The 18,430-nt window shown below is 38.0% G+C and overlaps 2 protein-coding genes and 1 non-coding gene across 3 annotated transcripts; 2 read left to right on the top strand and 1 right to left on the bottom strand.

Moving 5' to 3' along the window:
- Nucleotides 1-3,473: 3,473 nt before the first annotated feature.
- On the bottom strand, nt 3,474-4,443 carry si:ch73-6k14.2. The gene is made up of 2 exons (XR_004776667.1): nt 4,257-4,443; nt 3,474-4,091 (listed from the first exon to the last, which is right to left on the bottom strand). It is a non-coding gene; the product is annotated as a DEPP1 autophagy regulator (transcript).
- A 4,371-nt stretch (nt 4,444-8,814) lies between these two features.
- rassf4a (Ras association domain family member 4a) lies at nt 8,815-10,045 on the top strand. The gene is made up of 5 exons (XM_035531665.1): nt 8,815-8,876; nt 8,962-9,013; nt 9,108-9,229; nt 9,478-9,575; nt 9,773-10,045. The coding sequence occupies exons 1-5, from the start codon at nt 8,832-8,834 to the stop codon at nt 9,834-9,836; spliced, it is 381 nt and encodes a 126-aa protein (XP_035387558.1). The 5' UTR covers nt 8,815-8,831; the 3' UTR covers nt 9,837-10,045.
- Nucleotides 10,046-12,245: 2,200 nt separating this feature from the next.
- si:dkey-275b16.2 (peroxisomal N(1)-acetyl-spermine/spermidine oxidase) lies at nt 12,246-17,171 on the top strand. The gene is given in 8 exon segments (XM_035531667.1): nt 12,246-12,486; nt 12,488-12,557; nt 13,558-14,029; nt 14,132-14,331; nt 14,498-14,753; nt 14,837-14,953; nt 15,180-15,330; nt 16,115-17,171. Coding segments are annotated over 8 exon segments (1,524 nt in total). The 5' UTR covers nt 12,246-12,375; the 3' UTR covers nt 16,262-17,171.
- The last annotated feature ends 1,259 nt before the right edge of the window (nt 17,172-18,430 follow it).

Raw genomic sequence — 18,430 nt, 5'->3', positions numbered from 1 at the left:
GATAACCTATTGCAGCAACTGATTAGAGCAGACATTTTTCTCAAAAGACTTATTTTATAAGAAAGAATTTGCATGTATAATTATTAAGATGGAGGTGGCCATATTATTTGTTAATCTATTACTGTAGTATTGGCTATGTCATATATAAGAAGGCATATCATGTAAATGTCCCTCTTATATATTTACAATACATTTCCAAATTCACACATCCCAGATGACCACAAACAGAAAAATATTGGTATTGATAGTATAATATTAGGATAGTATTTTTTAATTTAGTTCTAAAATGTGATTTACCATAAGAGATTAACAAACAAGCTATATACAGGGCAGCCCAAGCATGCTTTTTTATTTGGATTTAAACATTTCTACTAGAAACCTACAGACATCCTTCACAATCTCTGTAACACTGCTTCACAGTTAAGCTACATAAGAACAGATCTCCTAGCAGCTGAATTACAAGTGAGCCTTGAAAGAGCTGAGCAATAGGCCTGCCTCAGCAGGCCAGGTGGTTCTGTTGGCCCATACTGCCTCAAGAGATCAGTGTTGTATGGTGGAGCTGGGCCATTAAGGGCTATAAAAGTAAGGACGTTGTAGACAGTGCAGAACGTATTTGTTCTAATTCACACTGTATGACAAATATTACATGACACCTTTTATATCCAAGTCATGCCAGAATATGTAAAGAATAACAATATGGTATTTGTTCCATATTGAGCATCCTTAGATGTGATCGGTAAGAATCTAATATACATATTAGATATGATATATTAAAATGCTTTGTAATGTTAGGCATAACTGATTTTTCCTTCTTCAATGTGTCTAGCTCTTCTGCAATGTCAGGTATGAACTCAAATATAGGCCTTTGGCTTGGCTAGGTATCATTTCCTGATAGAGTTGTCTGAGTGAGTGAGGTAGCGAGGGAGTGAGGGCTTGGTGGGAGGATGTAAAGGAAACTTTCTTAGTTGTTTACTCAAATTTCCCATAATTCTAAGGTTTTCAAAGAATTGAGATCTTGGAGCAGTGTTTAAACATGGTAGTGAATTTACAGTTCATTATTTACAGCATGTTCTGTGTTACTTAGTGTTATGTCAATAATAATCTTGACACTACACACACACATTGTCTAATGTAAAAGTAAACAGTGTTCAAATGTTCTGAAAATATGTATAGTAATTTAAGTAGTTAAGGACAGAATTCTATTTCAAAATACTGTAATTTATAATTACAGCTGTATTGGCCCTCACTACTGGTATCCCTATTATTATTGTAGTTTTACAATTTAATAGTTAACTGCTTGTGAAGTCATAGCAATAACAAAATAATATAGCAGTAATAAAATTATTTCTATTACTGTTACAGTCTAGTCTGTGTTATTTATTAACCTGAGCCATTTCAATCTTTTCATCTGGCTTTATATATCAAAAAATACACTGTGCGTACACGTACAATTATTAGGCAAGTTGTATTTTTGAGGATTTATTTTATCATTGAACAACTACAGTGCTCTCAGTCAATCCAAATGTTAATTCACTTCAAACCTGAATATTTAAGAAAAGTAAAAAGTGAGGTTTTTGGCTTTCTTAGTTGAAAATCTATGGCAACATTTAGTGTGCAGAATTATGCAACTAAATGGAAAATACATTTTCCCCATCTCACTTGTTTATTTTCACCTGTTAAAGTGAGAATAATAAACAACTCAAAATTTACAATAAAAATTTGACATGAAAAAAATATATAACCTCCCTTCTTTCCAGTAACAGTCATAAGCCTTCCATTCGTGGAGTCTGTCAGTTTCTTAATTCTGTTAATGATCCGCTTTTTGTGCAGCCTCAACCAAGCCCTCCCAGACACTGTTTAGAGAGCCGTACTGTTTTCCTTCACCGTAAATCCCATGTTTAAGAAAGGCCCACAAGTTCTCAATTGGGTTTAGGTCAGGTGAGGATGGGGACCATGTCATTATTCTTTCATCAAAAGCCTTTATTGGCTAGCCACACAGTGGGGTTAATTCGATGCATGCAATGGAGCATTGTCCTTCATAAAAATCTTGGTCTTCTTGAAGATGCAGATGGTATTTGATGGTATTTCTGTACCAATGCTTGAAGAAAGTGTCTTTTAGAAACCGGCAGTAGGTTTGGGAGTTGATTTGAGCCCATCTTCAACCCAAAAAGGTTTAACTAGCTCATCTTTAATAATACTAGCCCACAGCCGTACCCAACCTGGACGTTACTGGCCTCTGAGTCAAAGTGGAGCTCTTTGCCTGCTACTGATCCAGCCACGTGCTCATCCATCTTGGTCCGTCATGAGACTCTCGTCTCATCAGTCCATAAAACCTTTGAAAAATCGTCTTCAGATATTTCTGGCCCAGTCTTGACCTTATGTGTCTTGTTTGTCTTGTCTTGTCTTCACCTTATGTCTTGTTCCGTTGTGGTCGAGTTTCAGCTGCCTTACCTTGGCCATGGTCCACTGAGTACTGAACACCTGGTACTTCTAGGCACTCCAGTAGGTTGCAGTTCTGGAATATGACAGCACTGGAGGATAGTGGGTTTCCTTGTCTTTTCATGTTTGATTCTTCTCAAATCTTTGGCAGTTAATTTGCATTTTTTATTCTCTACACGTTTCGTGCGACCCTGTTGACTATTTGCAACAAACATTTGATGGGTCTGTGATCACACCTTAGTATCTTAGCAATTATTAGAGTGCTGCATCCCTCTGATGAACATTTTACAATTTTTGACTTTTCAGAGTTAGTTAAAAAAAATTGGCACATTTTGCCTGAGAGAAAAGAAGCTGCCTAATAATTATGCATACCTTGATATAGGGGTGTTGATCTCCTTAGGCCACACTCTCCCTCATTACACAAATACACATCACCTGATATGCTTAATGTCACAGCATGGCCCCTCTTCCTAGACTTGTCCCTGGTGTGTGTGTGTGTGTGTGTGTGTGTGTGTGTGGTGTGTGTGTGTGTGATGTGTGTGTGTGTGTGTGGTGTGTGTGTGTGTGTGTGTGTGTGTGTGTGTGTGTTTTGTGGAACCCTCTTGTGCGTCACACCTGTTCCTGGTTTTTCCATTGTTAATTTATTTATTTAAGGTTCTGTGTTGTCAATAGTCTTTGTTGGTGTTTGACCCATGTGTGCTGTGCTTCAGTAGTCCTCATTTGAGCCTGTTGTTTGCTTGCTTTGTTTCATATTGCAGTGTTTTTTCTTCTTGTGTTTTGTTTTGTTTTGGGTGTTGTTGTTAATAAATGTTTATCATGTCCCAGCTCATCTCGGTATCCTGGTTCGCCTCAAATCACACTTAAATCCAATAAGCATTCGGATTTATACAGCTTGGAGTTGGAAAATATGCATAAAAATTATATGGTCAAAATACTCTCTTGCCTAATATTTGTGCACACAGTGTACCATTTCACACAATTGCTTACAGCTTTCAGTTTATATTATTTCTTGCAAGACTCATGAATGCAAGCACCAAGTTTTCAAAATCCAATTTATTTTAAATCACTAAAGTAAAAATCAGTTCAGAGTGTAAAACACAAACACACGGGGACCAAAAGTCCCAGTGACACAAAATAAATTAAGACATTATTATTACAGCATTGTCCTTTGATTGGACTCCTCAATGTGACCCCTGGTTGCATTGCTGTGACTGCTGCTCCTTAGAGTAACCTCAAAGCTGCACTATCAGTCCTGTGCTGCCCGTCCCGAGCTATGGGGAACTGTGGTCTGTGCAAAAAGCCAGTCCAATGGGTCTCTGCTACCCCATTCCTTTTGGCTGCTGAAGCTGAGGGCCAGTTCATCCAAGGCCCAGCGGGGCAGTGCGGGGGGGGTCGCGGAGCCCTGGTAAGCACCGGGGAGAGCTGGTGCCCAAGTGCTTGCCCACAGGCTTGGAGAAGAAGTGAGGCCTCACAGTTCGTGCCACCCTCACAGGGCCACTAACAGGCTGGGCCAGCTCCTTGATGGAATTGACATATTCCTCCAAAGACCTGTGACAAGGTTTCCCTGGCATCCCATTGGAGGGACATCCTCATGTGTCTCTGTTATTGTGGGCAAAGGAGCCACAAACATGAGTAATCTTCTGGGCTTCATGCTGGAGAGAGATTGAATGAGTTTTAATTTGCTGTCTGTGCATTCTCTCCCCTTTGCATTATTACAAAACAAACACGAAACAGTAAAAGTAGCTTATCCTGAGCTTCCAGTTTCCATTTTAGCTTTCTGGCCTTCATAAATTCTCCAGATTAAATAAGGAACTCACCTGCAGTGAAGGTCTGATTGGTGTGAGAGGTGAGGCAGTCCTGATGCGATTCTCTGTCTGGGAGCTGTTGCGTGTTTAGTCTGGGAGCTGATACGTATTTAGTCCTGAAGCTGATGTATGTTCAGTCCTGGGAGCACAGCTTACTCTGACTCTGTGAGTCGGGGTTGATCTGCTCTACAGTACACAGACGCAGCCTTTTATACCACTGCAGCCCATAAGACAAGGCTCATGGCACTAAATTTAGCTGTACGCTGACCTTGCACTCTCTGTAGGAAGTGTGTCTGTGTGTGCGTGCGTGCGTGCGTGTGTGCGTGCTGGGATGAAAGGGTGGCGGAAGCTTTGGTGGGGTAGACCCACAGTCAACTGCTGCAGCTGTTGTGAGTGTTTATATTTCAGAAACAATGAGGCCCTGGGAGCCCTCGTCCCTCCACCTAACTGAGCCAGGTCAGCTGCTTCACTCATGCCCACATGTCCACAAGGGAGTAATTGGGGAAGGTTTTGGAGGGTCTTAGCTCCTCAGTCACTTTCACTCTGGTGAAAGAAAATCTTAAGGTTTGGAACCCATTCTTGTGTCATTTGCTGACATAACTTTTGTTTTTCTAACTGAATTTTCAGGGTAAGAGTCTGGGGTCTTTGTATAGACCTATAGATAGTTTGGTTAAAGAGGAATTTGATATTGTGCATTAGTATATTTATGCAGATAAATGTTATATCCTAGAACAGAATGGAACCATAGTTATTAGCAGGGTTATAGCGAAGAACTCTAGTTGCTTTTTAATAACATGTGAAAAGTCCTATATAAATAAAATGAAAGCTGTGTGCTTTTACTTCATAACCACAAGAAACATTCTCACCTTATTGGAAGGTAAAAGTTAAAAATAATTAACCTGGAAATTTTAAAGGTTAGCCGTTGTCTTTAGTGTATGGACTCAAGAGTTTTGTTTCTGATCTGTTTGAGGGTATTTTTGAGGCTTAATCTGTCCAGGTCAGTGTGTTACAGTTCAGGCCACGTGAAGTACAGCCTTCAGATGGAGCTGTGCATGGGAACGGAAGAGTCTTATCAGACCAGTTGACTTGGGTTCTGATAGGATTAGACTTAGGCACATCTGCCATGTTTTACTCTGTTCAAGCCTTCCTCTGCTACATCAGACTTCGCTCATCAGCCTGTTCCATATGATACTGGACTTTTTATTGCACAGAGCTTGATAAGACCCTCAAAAACAGACCAAGTGGAAACCTGAAAGCTTTGTCAAGATGCAAGGCTGCCACTATAAGCTTTGGAGGTGACCAGTATATTATAAATTATTACAAAAAATTATAACAGATTCCAACTAATGATTTTTGAATTTGTACAAGAGATTTTGTAAAATGTTAGTGTTACTGTACATCTTATAAGGATTTAGGTTGGAAAATCAGGCATACTATCAGGAATGCTTTTTATATGAATTCACAATATGCAGTATTCATAGCTTGCCTTAAACGTATCACATTAACAAAAGACTGTCTACGTGACCCTGTGCAGCACAGGGGAAGCCACGTCATGGCTTGAGATCATACTCTGAGATGTGACTTGAGGTAGTTTGAGCGGATGTACCTAGTGTGGACTTTTATTGCTCCAGTGTCTTGCAGCAGAACACGTGCGGCTCTAGACTGCTTTCCAGCACGTAGACTTTACACAAGGCTGCGGTAGACGTGCACCAACAGGATGAAGGAATTGATGATTATTATTATTATTTCTTGGCTGCAGGAAGAGGGAGAGCTGATCGTGGAGGGTTTACTCAACATCTCCTGGGGCCTAAGGAGGCCAATCAGGCTGCAGATGCAGGATGACAATGAGCGCTTCCACTTTGTATGTGCGGGAATGTGGGGGTCAGAGAGCATGCACTCCAGTAGGTGGGTGGGACTGAGCAGTACCTAGTTCCATCTTTGGCCCTCATGAAAGTCTTCTCCAACTTTTACATTTCTCACTATGAGTCATCTTAATACACATGCCAGGATTTTATTAGAGGTGGGACTTCTATAGGCTATTGTGGGGTTTTTTTTCGTGTTTTTTTTTTTTATATAATATTATGCATTAAAGGCTTTTCCCAATAGCTTTTCATGTTATGAGAAAAAAATCAAATTAGAATTTGATTAGCAAGAGGGAATTAGAAAGGTATAGTAGTGCACTTTCATTTAGTCCCTTACCTCAATTTACATATAACACATCATTTCTGATATGATAAATGTATTATATAATACACATTTATTGTTATAGAGTAATTATAAGTAATATTTTAAACTGTTCTTATCCAGTGTGTTCAGAGGACACTCGCCATGGTCTGTGAATGCAAATGTACAGAGGTGCACATGTTCTGTTAAAAAACATAAATTTAGTTAGCATAGTTTTCCAATGTGTTGATGCCTCAAAATAGACTACTTCTTTGTTGGAGTGATGAGAGGGGATGCTTTTCCCAGCATCTGATTACTGAGTGTTGTGTTGAGCTTGATGTGCTCTTTCTCTCACTAAGAGAGGAAAGGACTGTTGAGCCACCTCCCTTCAACACTTCATATGCTGCTTCCTTTTCAATCATGACAATGTTAATCTTCTATGAAGCACAAGTTCAAGTGTCCTGTGATCTTGTTTTAGAGTGCTTTGGGCCTAGGCTTCAGTGCAATGTGTAACATACATAGATTCTCTCATCTTCTTTTTTTAAGTTTACTTCGATTTTGTGTGTACATGCATGCTCAAAAATAATATTGGAAAATCAAATGTCAGTCTTGTGGGTTATTCCATGGCAAAACATGATACATTTATAGTCAGAGCTTAATTTGTTGATTTATTTGCTGAGAAATCATACATAATGTATACTGTGCACATGTCAACAGGAATGTCAACCAGCCAGAACCCAAGTGAGTTCTCCATTATGAGCCCAATAACAGCAAAGCCACTGTACCACAACTAACCAGTAAGTTCTGAAGTATTGTATTGCTGTTGCACTCTCTGTATATAACCAATAATGATATTTATGCCAATAAAGAGATTTATGCTGTTCTACTTAAACGGGCTGCTGGAAAACTCTCAACTTTTGTATTTGCTATAGGAATTATGGATAATCTAATTCTAAATTATAAGGATTAGAGAAGAAACTGCCACATGCTGTTCCTTTATTTGCCCTGTTTGTGATGTATGATGTAGTGTACTGTCTCATAAGCAGTTTTTAAGTGCACTGACTGCTTTTAACCATAATTGTTGTCGTCTAGTCTTTTTTTCTCCCTTGAAAATATTTCCACAGTGTACACACCCTAACAACTGCTCTTGCAGAACAATGTTTATGCCTCATGTATTGTTTGCATTATCCTGGAACATTAGATCTTATCAGGATAAAAATAGCACAACAGTGTTCTACTTGTGCTGGTGACTTTTAACAAAAACAATGGCTATAAGATTTGGAGTGAAAATTATACGTGTGGTGTGATGAGAGGTGGCCTATGGAAATATAAGAAAAGTGCTCTGACTTGTCCAGTTTAACCTAATGCTGGTTATATGTCCAACCCTGTGGGCCTGCCTGCACCAGGTGTGGATGGCCTTGGTACTGAAGAGGAAACCCCTCTGCTACTGAGAACAAGAAGTGATACCAGCATCATAACCATGCAGAGAAGGTCCAAAACACATAGCTCCGGAGACTTACAACAGGAAAGAAGACATCGTTTCTCCATCAACGGTCATTTTTACAACCACAAGGTGATCTAATGATAGCTTGAGGAGTACTTACTTGCTGACTTTCATATCATAAAATATACATCCAAGTAAATGTTACCACATTTCAACAAAGAATCAACCCAGAGCACAGACGCATAGGTGCAGTCCTTGAGGTGCTGGCACTTCTAGATCTCTGGGACATCCTCATCCATAGCTGAGATTCATGGAGCGCAGTTATTCCCTGTGGCTGGCAAAAGGTCCTAGAGCTCTTCCTAATGGCCATAGCAGCATGTACAAGGGGAAGTATGTGTTGTGCGAGTGCCCTGTGGGTTGGAATGCTATAAGATGGATGCAGGTGTTGAGAAGCAGTGCTTTCCTGTGCAGGCGTTCCCTGGACAGTGCAGTGCTCTGTAATGGGCCTGTCACCTGCTCTTCTCATCAGCCGTCCTTGAGGTTATGGGTCAGCATGGTCAAAAAAGGTCTTTCTGCAGATGGGGATAAACTGGAAAGGAAGCCGCTTGTTTAATTACTTTGTCTTGGGGTGGATGGTGATGGGTATGTTGACCTTGAGAGTATTAATATACACAAATCCAAGGGAAATGGGTTGGTTTTTTTTCTTGTCATGTGATCTGTTCACTTTGTCACTTTTGAGCTCCAAGACAGAAAATTTGGACTGCGTAATAAACTATATAAACTTTAATGAACTGTATAAAAAAATAAAATGTTTAGTACTTGGTGAAATTAATTTATGTGTGAGAGAAATCTGATGACTAGATAATTAGTTTTATGGTCCCTATAATAGATGTAGTAATTTTTTTTAAGAGTTTTCTTTTTTCAGACATCGGTCTTCACCCAGCGTATGGGTCAGTGACTAATGTTCGGGTGAATAGCAAATGACAGCAAAGCAAGTCGTCAGTCTGCTACTAAATAAGTTTCTGGTAATCAATATTATAGTCATGCTGTGCATAACTAACATGACCTCTGTCACTTCCTACAGCTAACATCTGTATTATATTTCTACAGGTTGAAAATAAAACAGATGAATTTGCCCTCTATGTCGTCCATGAGTCAGGAGGTTACCTTTTTTGTGCTTTCATGTCTTTTTGACTCTTATTTTAATTACTTCCAAGTTGATGTGTGCATTAACAAATACTTTTTTTTTTCCTCAGAGAGGACAAAGTTTAAAGACACTGAATATCCCTTGGTGTCACGTGTGCTGCATGGCCCATGTGAAAAAATTGCAAAGATTTTCATTTTGGAAAGGGATCTAGGTGAAGAGGTTACATACGATGTGAGTCTGCTTCTGTCTGTGGAAGGAAAAAATAGTATTGCTGACAGGTTCACAGTCCAGTGCTCACAATTATTTACAGTAAAGATCCAGTGAATCTTATGTCCAAACTCAAAATGTCAAGTCTTACTTTAGAGTCTATCACCTTGACAAATATAAAGTTATATCAGAATACAAAGGAGTGCTATTTTTCTAAATATAATCAGTAACTGTATTAATCAGACAGTGATTTCAGTGTGGTTTTCTTTCAGGTTGCACAGTACATCAAGTTTGAAATGTCTGTTTTGGATAGCTTTGTCAAAAGATTGAAGGAGGAAGAAGAAAGAGAAATCTTAAAACTAACAAGAAAGTATGTAATCCTACACCAATGCTATTGTTCCTGTTACAGTTTTATCCTAGAGTAAACCTTAAATATTTGCATTTGTCCTAGCACTATGGTACAATAAACAGTTAAAATGACATGATTAAGTTATTTTATAGAGAGCATTGAAATTAAAGCGGCATTTGTTTTAGTAACTCAAGATCTATTTCACTTCTCTTTTAAAGATATACTGTACTGAGATCAGTGATACTGCAGCAACTGGAGGAACTTTCAGAGAGTACAGACTGAGTGTTAGAAGATTTAAAACATTTTTGCCTGAGGATGTAAATGCAATAGCTTTTATATTAACATGTTTATAACGAAATGATGTCTGAAATATTCAGAAGTTATATACAATGCCAAATTTGCTAGTGTCAAGCTGTTGAATGAGGCATTTAAACCTTTCACTGTTGATTTAACATATTTCTGCAAACTAAGGGCAATGCTCCTAAGTGAACACAGAGAGAATGTTTTTAGTACTTGAATTTATATATATATATATATATATATATATATATATATATATATATATATTATTGAAATGACATCAGTTTGTTGGGGTTTTTTTTTCATAATTGATATATCAACTTCATTATTTTCATGTAGGATAAACACTGACCACCTCAGAAAATAAAACACCAGTTTGTACACTGAACAATATACATATCATATTTATTTTAAATCCTATTATAACAAGTCATGGCTTCTTAAAGGGCATATCTTTTTATATATTTTTAGCAGTGAAAATAGTCTCTTAACAAAAGTATTCCTGCATGTATACGCGTACATATACCAAACAAAGTACCACTGTGCAGAGCTGTAAAGAGTTGATCTTTATTGTTTTAAATAATATATAGTTTTCTGTATTTAGTAATGTATGTTCTATTTTAATTACTGTACTTTAATTACTGTACTTTAATTACTGTACTTTTACAATGAGGTCTACCTCATTGTAGCTTTTGGCTGATGTATTTATTGTATGTACAGAACATGATGTTTAATGCACCCTTATTGTTAGCTGAGGATGTAAAACAATTAAGAATGTAAAATAAAACTTACATATATAGGCCATAGATGAATTATTTTTGCATTCCCCATGTGTTACTCAGCAATAGAAAAACTTTTGTAAAGATGTTCAGTGGAAGTTCAGTGACCTCAGCGAATCCTTTACAGTGCTCAGATTCGGAAAATGATATTTCAACAGCAGTCCTACAAACAATTTGAATATCAGCTCTTACATTTAAATATTAAGCAGTCTGTTTGAGGTGTGGGTATACTTATAGATGAATGTTCTTTTCTGAGATGATTCATGTCATTCTCATATCATGGTGAGTTGTTTTGCTTGAGGAAAAAGAAAATAACTTTCTGTTTCCTGCAAAATCACAATGGGTGCTGGGGATTTGCATTGTTGTGAGTGAGCTGTGGAGTGAAGTGGTTTCCCACGGCCCATTCTGGGGCCTACTGTGTTAAGAATAAGACAGGGAGTCAGGGCCTGCTGGCCTGAATAATACTGCTGCACAATGGGAACCTGAGAACAAGCATCATATCTCAAGCTGGATTTGTTTTTCCCATAGAAAGCAGCCACAGGTATTGCGGATAGAGCATGTGCTTGCAGCTCAGTCCATATTTTGGTATATGAATGCCAATTATACTAGTATATGAGCCAGTCCATTTAATCAATATCATGTCTGACAAAGCATTTTACCCTTAGGTCACATACTAAGAGAAAACACTTAAGGGAAATTTTATTTTGGCTGAAATCCATCTACAATATAACCTGATCTATTCAACATTGCAAATGATTTGGTTTCCTAGTTCATTTAAATTATATTGGGATTATTTTAGGGATAATGTTTTATATATGCCTAAAGTAACTGAAGAATAAACTGACCTCTGAGAAGACTCTTCCAAGTTTATGGTGGAAGAACATTACGTTTATTTTCTCATAGTACCAAAAGGAATCTGTATATGGCAACCACAACCTTGTTGACATATATGCAAGAATTGTATTAATAATTAGTGTAGAATATGTGTAGAATATAGCAATCCTGTATGATACAGCATAAGTAGTATGTTGAGCCTACTTATGCCCCATGTATACAGACGTGAAATTGGCTCAGAAAAGGATGCTGGCACAATCTCATAAGAGTTGGTAGACATTGCCCCCTTTTGGCATAGTTTGAGGTTGCTTCTCTGTCAAATGGGGTAAAATAACTACTAAATCAGGAAGAAACTGGAAAGGTCCAAATAAGTTAGTGGACTTAACTGAAAATGATTTTAATTTTTTTTTAACAAAGGAAGGTATAAACATATTTTAGATTTTTCTCTCTACATATAGACTTTTACAGATGTATATACAGGTGTGTATACCTTTGTAATATATTTATGTAAACTGCAGAACACATTTATTTTAGATATTTAGATCTCTAACTAAAGGCACGAGCAGCTTTAACGTCTACGCCGTCTCGAAAACAGACGTTTTTAGTGTAGATTGCGTGCCCGAGCTCTCTCGAAGTGGGGATGGAATGACTGCGGACCATCAGCGACTATTTACTCTGTCGGTCTGTCCTCTAAAATTTTGATTACTTCAGTGTAATAGCGATACTCAGTCATGCCCTCCCATCTGATGTCCTCTGTCTATTTTAACAGTTACAGTGACGTACCACTTCTGGTTCGAAGTACAACTGTCCGGAAGAGAAAGCGAACGCATTATACAGCGATCTCGTGGTTATCATTGGTTGTAAAACCCGTCACGTTTTTCACGAGGATACGACACCTCGAAAAGGCCATGGCTCTCCGTTCAGGACTTGATGCAAAAATATTGATTATCGGTTGCGGGATTTCAGGGATTGGTGCTGCACAAAAATTAATAAAGCACGGCTTTCGTAATGTGCAAGTTTATTGAAGCGACATCTAGAAGCGGTGGAAGAGTTCAAACTGGCAGACTGGGTAAGTCTAATCCAGAAATTGGCCTTGAACGTAATCGCAGTACGGTTATCCTGCAGTAAAAGCTTCAGGCTGCAAAACGCACAGATAGCCATTATTTTTAATTTGTCAAGATGATCTCCACTGGCAATTCTGCAGAACAACTGAATACTCCTGTGAACCTTTAGGCTATTAATTTAATTATCATGTAATACAGTGTATTGCTGTAAATGTCAATGTTTTATACACCGTGTCTTTTAATGTCATTGTTATGAAATGCCGATTAATGGATGGCACATAACAGGTGTGTTAGTAAAGCCTACACAAATAATATTCATAACATGGAAATTATATAAATATTTTGTTGTAACCAAAGCAGATACAATGATAGTTTTTTGGTAGACCTGTATGAGTACAAGGCTTCTGGTATAAGGTTGTTGAATATATATTATCATTACATTACATATTATCGTCTTTTGTTTGTTCCCTTTTATTTGTGAACTCCATGAAAATGACTACACACCATCACAGAGTTTGATGACAAAAAGCAAAAGCAGATTCAAGAAAACATAGGTGGTTGCCTTACTAGAAAGTAGTAAAGTCTGGTTTACTGGCAGCACTGTAGGTTATTCTTTTCTTTGTTTTGAGTCAATTTAACAGCTAACGTGTGAACTTCATGTGAACTTGACAGATTGCCAACTCTATAATGATGAGAGTGATAACTATATATGAACTTTGTAATCACTGAAATTGTGTTATACGGTTACAGGTTATGTTATTTTCCATATTATTTAACGAAGCGGCATGTGGAATAATCTGTACACAGTCTACATGTTGATAGTCATAGTCTAGCTAGTAGACTAGTTCATAGTCTACTCTGATGCAATCTCTGGTTATTATATATATATCTATATATATATATATATATATATATATATATATATATATATATATATATATATATGTATATGCATAAACACATAAACACATGTAACATGTCACAATATATTGCCTTCTTTTGCCAGGTAGTAATATAGTGGAATAGGTGCCAACTGGATCCATGGCCCATCCCAGGAGAATCCAGTGTTTCGCCTGGCCTGCTACTACCAATTACTCGACAAGGAGGCCATGTCTGAACAGAATCAGTCAGTAGATATTGGTGGCCATCCACCTTTTGTTCCTAATTGTTTCACCAGCTCAGGCAGGAAGGTTGATCCAGAGATGTTGGGACCTGCCATGGAACTCTACACAATGGTACTCGGGAAATGTCAGGAGTTCTACAGCAGTGGTGGAGAACCATTGCCTAGTGTGGGAGAGTTTCTTAAAAAAGAAACCCTCCGGGTAGCCCGTGAGGAGTGGAAGGTGGACCAGGGCACCATGGAGCTGAGACTGGCTCTGCTGACCACATTGCTGAAGATAGAGTGCTCTGTCAGTGGTACACACACTATGAATGATGTGGGCCTTGGAGCTTTCGGCATGTACAAGTCTCTTCCAGGACTTGACTGCACCTTCCCAAGGTGAGCTATTAGAGGGACACATGTGTCTTAAGGGTTTAAAATGTAATAGTACTCAGTGCTGAGAGTACAAAGTTCAATTTTATGTATGAATTTTTTTTTCAGAGGTTATGAAGGTTTAATACAGCATATGATGAATGAGCTTCCTAAGGACATTGTTTTGTACAACAAACCAGTTAAATGTATTCACTGGAAAAGCACCCACAACCAGCCAATTTCAAAAGGAAGAATATGTCCTGTTACGGTTGAATGTATTAATGGAGAAACTTTTGAAGCAGATCATGTCATTGTTACCATTCCACTAGGTATGTTTAGGTTATACCATCCATAACTTTTCACCTTCATACCTTACATCTGCTTAAAGATTTACTTCACATGATTGCTTTATGTATATTGTTTCTGATTTACTGAATTTTTTAAAGTGTATTAAAAGTTTCATTACAGTTTTTTCTGGTGTGTTCAACCTTAAAGGGTACTTGAAGATGCACCAACACACACTCCTAAGTCCCCATCTGCCACTAAACAAATCACATGCCATCCAGAGAATGGGCTTTGGGACCAACAATAAGATCTTCCTAGAGTTTGAGCAGCCTTTCTGGGATGAAGACTGTGAGATTATCTTCCTCCTATGGGAGGATGAGTCTTATCTTGTGGATGTCGTTTCTGATGTGCAGATGGCCTGGACCAGGAAGCTGACTGGGTTTACTGTTCTAAAGCCCACAGAGAGGTAAGCAGGTTCAGTCTAATTTCATTTCAGCAGGGTATGTTATGCCTGATGAGTGAGGTTTATTACTCTCTCTGGCAACCTAGGTTTGGTCACATTCTTTGTGGCTGGATAGCTGGACACGAATCTGAGTATATGGAAACTCTTTCTGAATATGAAGTGCTGTACTCTGTCACTCAGCTGATCCGCAGGTTTACAGGTAATATTTTAATATTTTAAAAGACACAGAGGCCTTTGGACTGTTAAAGCATTAATTTTACCTGTGTTATACTGACTGATTCACACCATTGATAATATCCTGAATGTTGATTCTGAATCTTGATGAAAATAACTTTCACGGTGGTTTGTCCAGACTTGCTGTCAAGTTCACAAAGTAACTCACACCCTCCTGTATGGTTATGATCATGGTTATTATAATTTTCAGGAAATCCAAACAGTTGCCCCAAAGAGGCTTCTACGGTCCCAGTGGTTCCATGACCCCTACACCTGTGGCTCCTACTCCTATGTAGCAAAAGGTTGCTCAGGATATGACATCGACACCATTGCAGAGCCTCTTCCATTGGCAGGTTCAAATGCTGAGGTATACTGCAGCATTCCTCCATTTATAGATGTTCATCACATAACACAGTTGTGCTACATCATGTATTGATTAGAAGTGATGCCCCCAAGGAATCCAGAAAGTAGTTTTGTAAACAATCCTGTGTGTGTGTGTGTGTGTGTGTGTGTGTGTGTGTGTGTGTGTGTGTGTGTGTGTGTGTGTGTAATTTTTCCAGCTGTACAGACAGACACAGGGTTCACAGAGTTTGAAGAGTCAGAGAATTTATAAAACTTAGAAATTGTATTGTGCTGGCAGTTATTTCTGTAATTGCAATTGGTGGCATGTGTCAGGCTTGATTTGCTTATCTAAAAATAAGATGAGCCTTTGCAACACAGCGTTTTCAGATTTTTGCATTGGCCACATTGGTGATTTTGTTTACAATTTTTTAGGAGCAACTACGCTAACTACGCATTAGGAATTGCCAAAAAAAGTTCTATAATTAATTATCTACAGATGCTGGGATTTACTATGTAAAAAAATATTGGGTGCCCAATGTTTCACATACTTTTATTAATCCTTGAGGGAAATTCACAGCAGCAACCAAAGGTAGAGTGCAAGTAAGAAGTGTACACATTATGTGTTGTGAATACAGGCAAGCTATTGCTTGACTGTTATATTAACTCAGCAAACTCCTTAACTCAGAAAACTCTTTGTTTTCTTTAGCATATACCTTGACCACAATTCATTGCAGACACTTTAGCAAGTAATTATCATCTGAATCTGTTGTGCTTGTTAAAACCTGATCTAGCTCTTCCTTGCTTCTTAGCCCTTACAGGTGCTCTTTGCTGGAGAAGCCACACACAGATATTTCTTCTCCACTGTTCATGGAGCCTTAATTACTGGTTGGAGAGAAGCAGACCGTCTCATTTCTCACTACACACCTTTGTCAGGAGTGATCACTTCAAAGCTTTAAGGGAGACTGTGTGCTTATTTTTAAGAAAAGACAGAATTTGCAGACAAAAAAAAAATCAAATGTACTGCAAATATCAGATGTAATGAAAATAAGGTCTTGCATGTATTGTTAATTTTGTAATATGTGTTTCCACTTTATGAGATTTATAAATCCACCTAATTCAAGATTCGCTTTTGTAAATTTAGCACGTTGCACAGTGCATTATTTTTGATATGAAAATGATACTACACAGTGGCTTCTGTGTTTTATCGATATCTGAAATCGAGTGGTTTACTATTAATTTACTGACTAATATAATTTACTGACTAATATAATTTACTGACTAATATAATATAGTTGCTACTGTCTTGGAAATTCGAAATCGAACTTCGTATTAGTAAAAAACAATTAGATTTTAAGACGTATTTTTTACACTTCGCGAAGTGGGATTTATGCGCTTGTCTGCTAATCAGTTAGGTGAGATTGGTGAACCGACAATCGCCTCCACAACAGTAGATGGCGATATCAAACTTTTATGTGGTTCGACGGCAAAAATATAAACAGGAAGCTACTGTAAAGTACTAAATAATGCTACTTGGAGAATAAATTCTTGGTGAGTGATTTGAGTGTTTCAAAGTTGTCGTATTTAAAGGCAACTATGATTACTTATATGGCGGACATTTTCCATTCAAAACTACTAACTGAAATATCTAGACTAGTAGCGTTAGCATTCTTTTACCTTAACACGAGTTATCCTGTTTATTAGAATGGGATGCGTTTTAGTTAAACAGATTTCACACAGGTTGATCGTTTTTTTTCTGAAGGATTTTGCTTCTAGATCATCGAATCAACAAGTTCTTAATTCGAACGCAAATTCTGTTCTATTGTCTTATCTGGCATCAGCCGGAATAAATTAATTTAAAAATCAGAATAATTAGATATTCTTTTGTTATCTTTTGTTTGTTGTAGCTAGCTTGCAGCCTTTTAGCTGTCAGCTATTTATCTTAACATTAGCGAACTAGCTACCGTAAGGCATTTTATCTCATTCTTAATGGAAGTTTTTTTTTTCTTTTTGCCACAGGTTTTAAATAGCTCAAAATAAGTTTGGCTGTGGAATCACCTTCAGCGTTCTTTGTACATGACAGGAAGCGAGAGGTGAGGCTTTGAAAACAATAGTGCAGATTAAATATATTAGCGAACCAGCTTCCTGGTTATTGAAAACTGAACCCAAGTTAATGTAAAACGTAAAGTAATTTGGGATTCTGACTATGAGATGAAACAAGGAATATGCAGTTTCTCAGTATGTTGCATACAGCTCACCACTCCTGGATGTTCAAGCGTGAAAGCTGAAAAAAGACTATATGTTGACACTCCAAAAAAAATTAGGTCTTCCCTGTACGAATTAAACAGGAGTCTGATGTAGAAGGAACCCTACCATCTGTTGTAAACCAGACAGAGACTTTTATTCGGCCTAGACTTAATGAGATTAAGAGTCTATTGAGATTGGTGTACTAATTAAAAAACAACTTCATGACCTAACCCTAGTCAGCAACATGACTGACAAGTGTGACGAATGCTCGCAAGCAGACCTAATTCCTCCAGTTGAAATGGAAGATGAGTGTGACATAGAATGGAAAGAAATATCAAATGCATATCTGGATAAACCTTTGAATAAGAATGTAAGTTCATCAAAAGTAAAGCTTTGTGGAAATGTGGGTAAGAAAACCAGAGGTAAGCAGAAGAATGCCAAGAAATATAAGAGCCATGAGAAGGTGATTGACAGCAGAACATCATTCAGAATTCATGTGCATGTGCATGGTGGAGAAACATTTCACTGTGAAACTTGTGGGAAAGATTTCAAACGATCTGACCTGCTTACTGATCACTTGAAAGTGCACAAGAGAAAGAGGCCATACTCTTGTGACCAGTGTGGCATGATGTTTGCCAAGCCTGCTTATTTAAAAATTCACCTACGCAGACATGCTGGGGAGAGGGCATTTGCTTGTGACCACTGTGACAAGAGATTTTTTGACAAGTATGACTTAAAAGTTCACCAGCGTGATCACACAGGAGAAAGGCCATACGTCTGCTCAGAGTGTGGGAAGAGCTTTAAACGCATTTATATACTAAACAAACACAAAAGGACACATTCAAAAGAAAAACCTTTTCACTGTGATGTCTGTGGAAAAG

Source organism: Electrophorus electricus, chromosome 11, assembly GCF_013358815.1.
Source record: "Electrophorus electricus isolate fEleEle1 chromosome 11, fEleEle1.pri, whole genome shotgun sequence".
Taxonomy (NCBI): Eukaryota; Metazoa; Chordata; class Actinopteri; order Gymnotiformes; family Gymnotidae; genus Electrophorus; species Electrophorus electricus.
The sequence above is the reverse complement of the archived record's forward strand: the minus strand, read 5'-3'. Positions and strand labels throughout refer to the sequence as shown.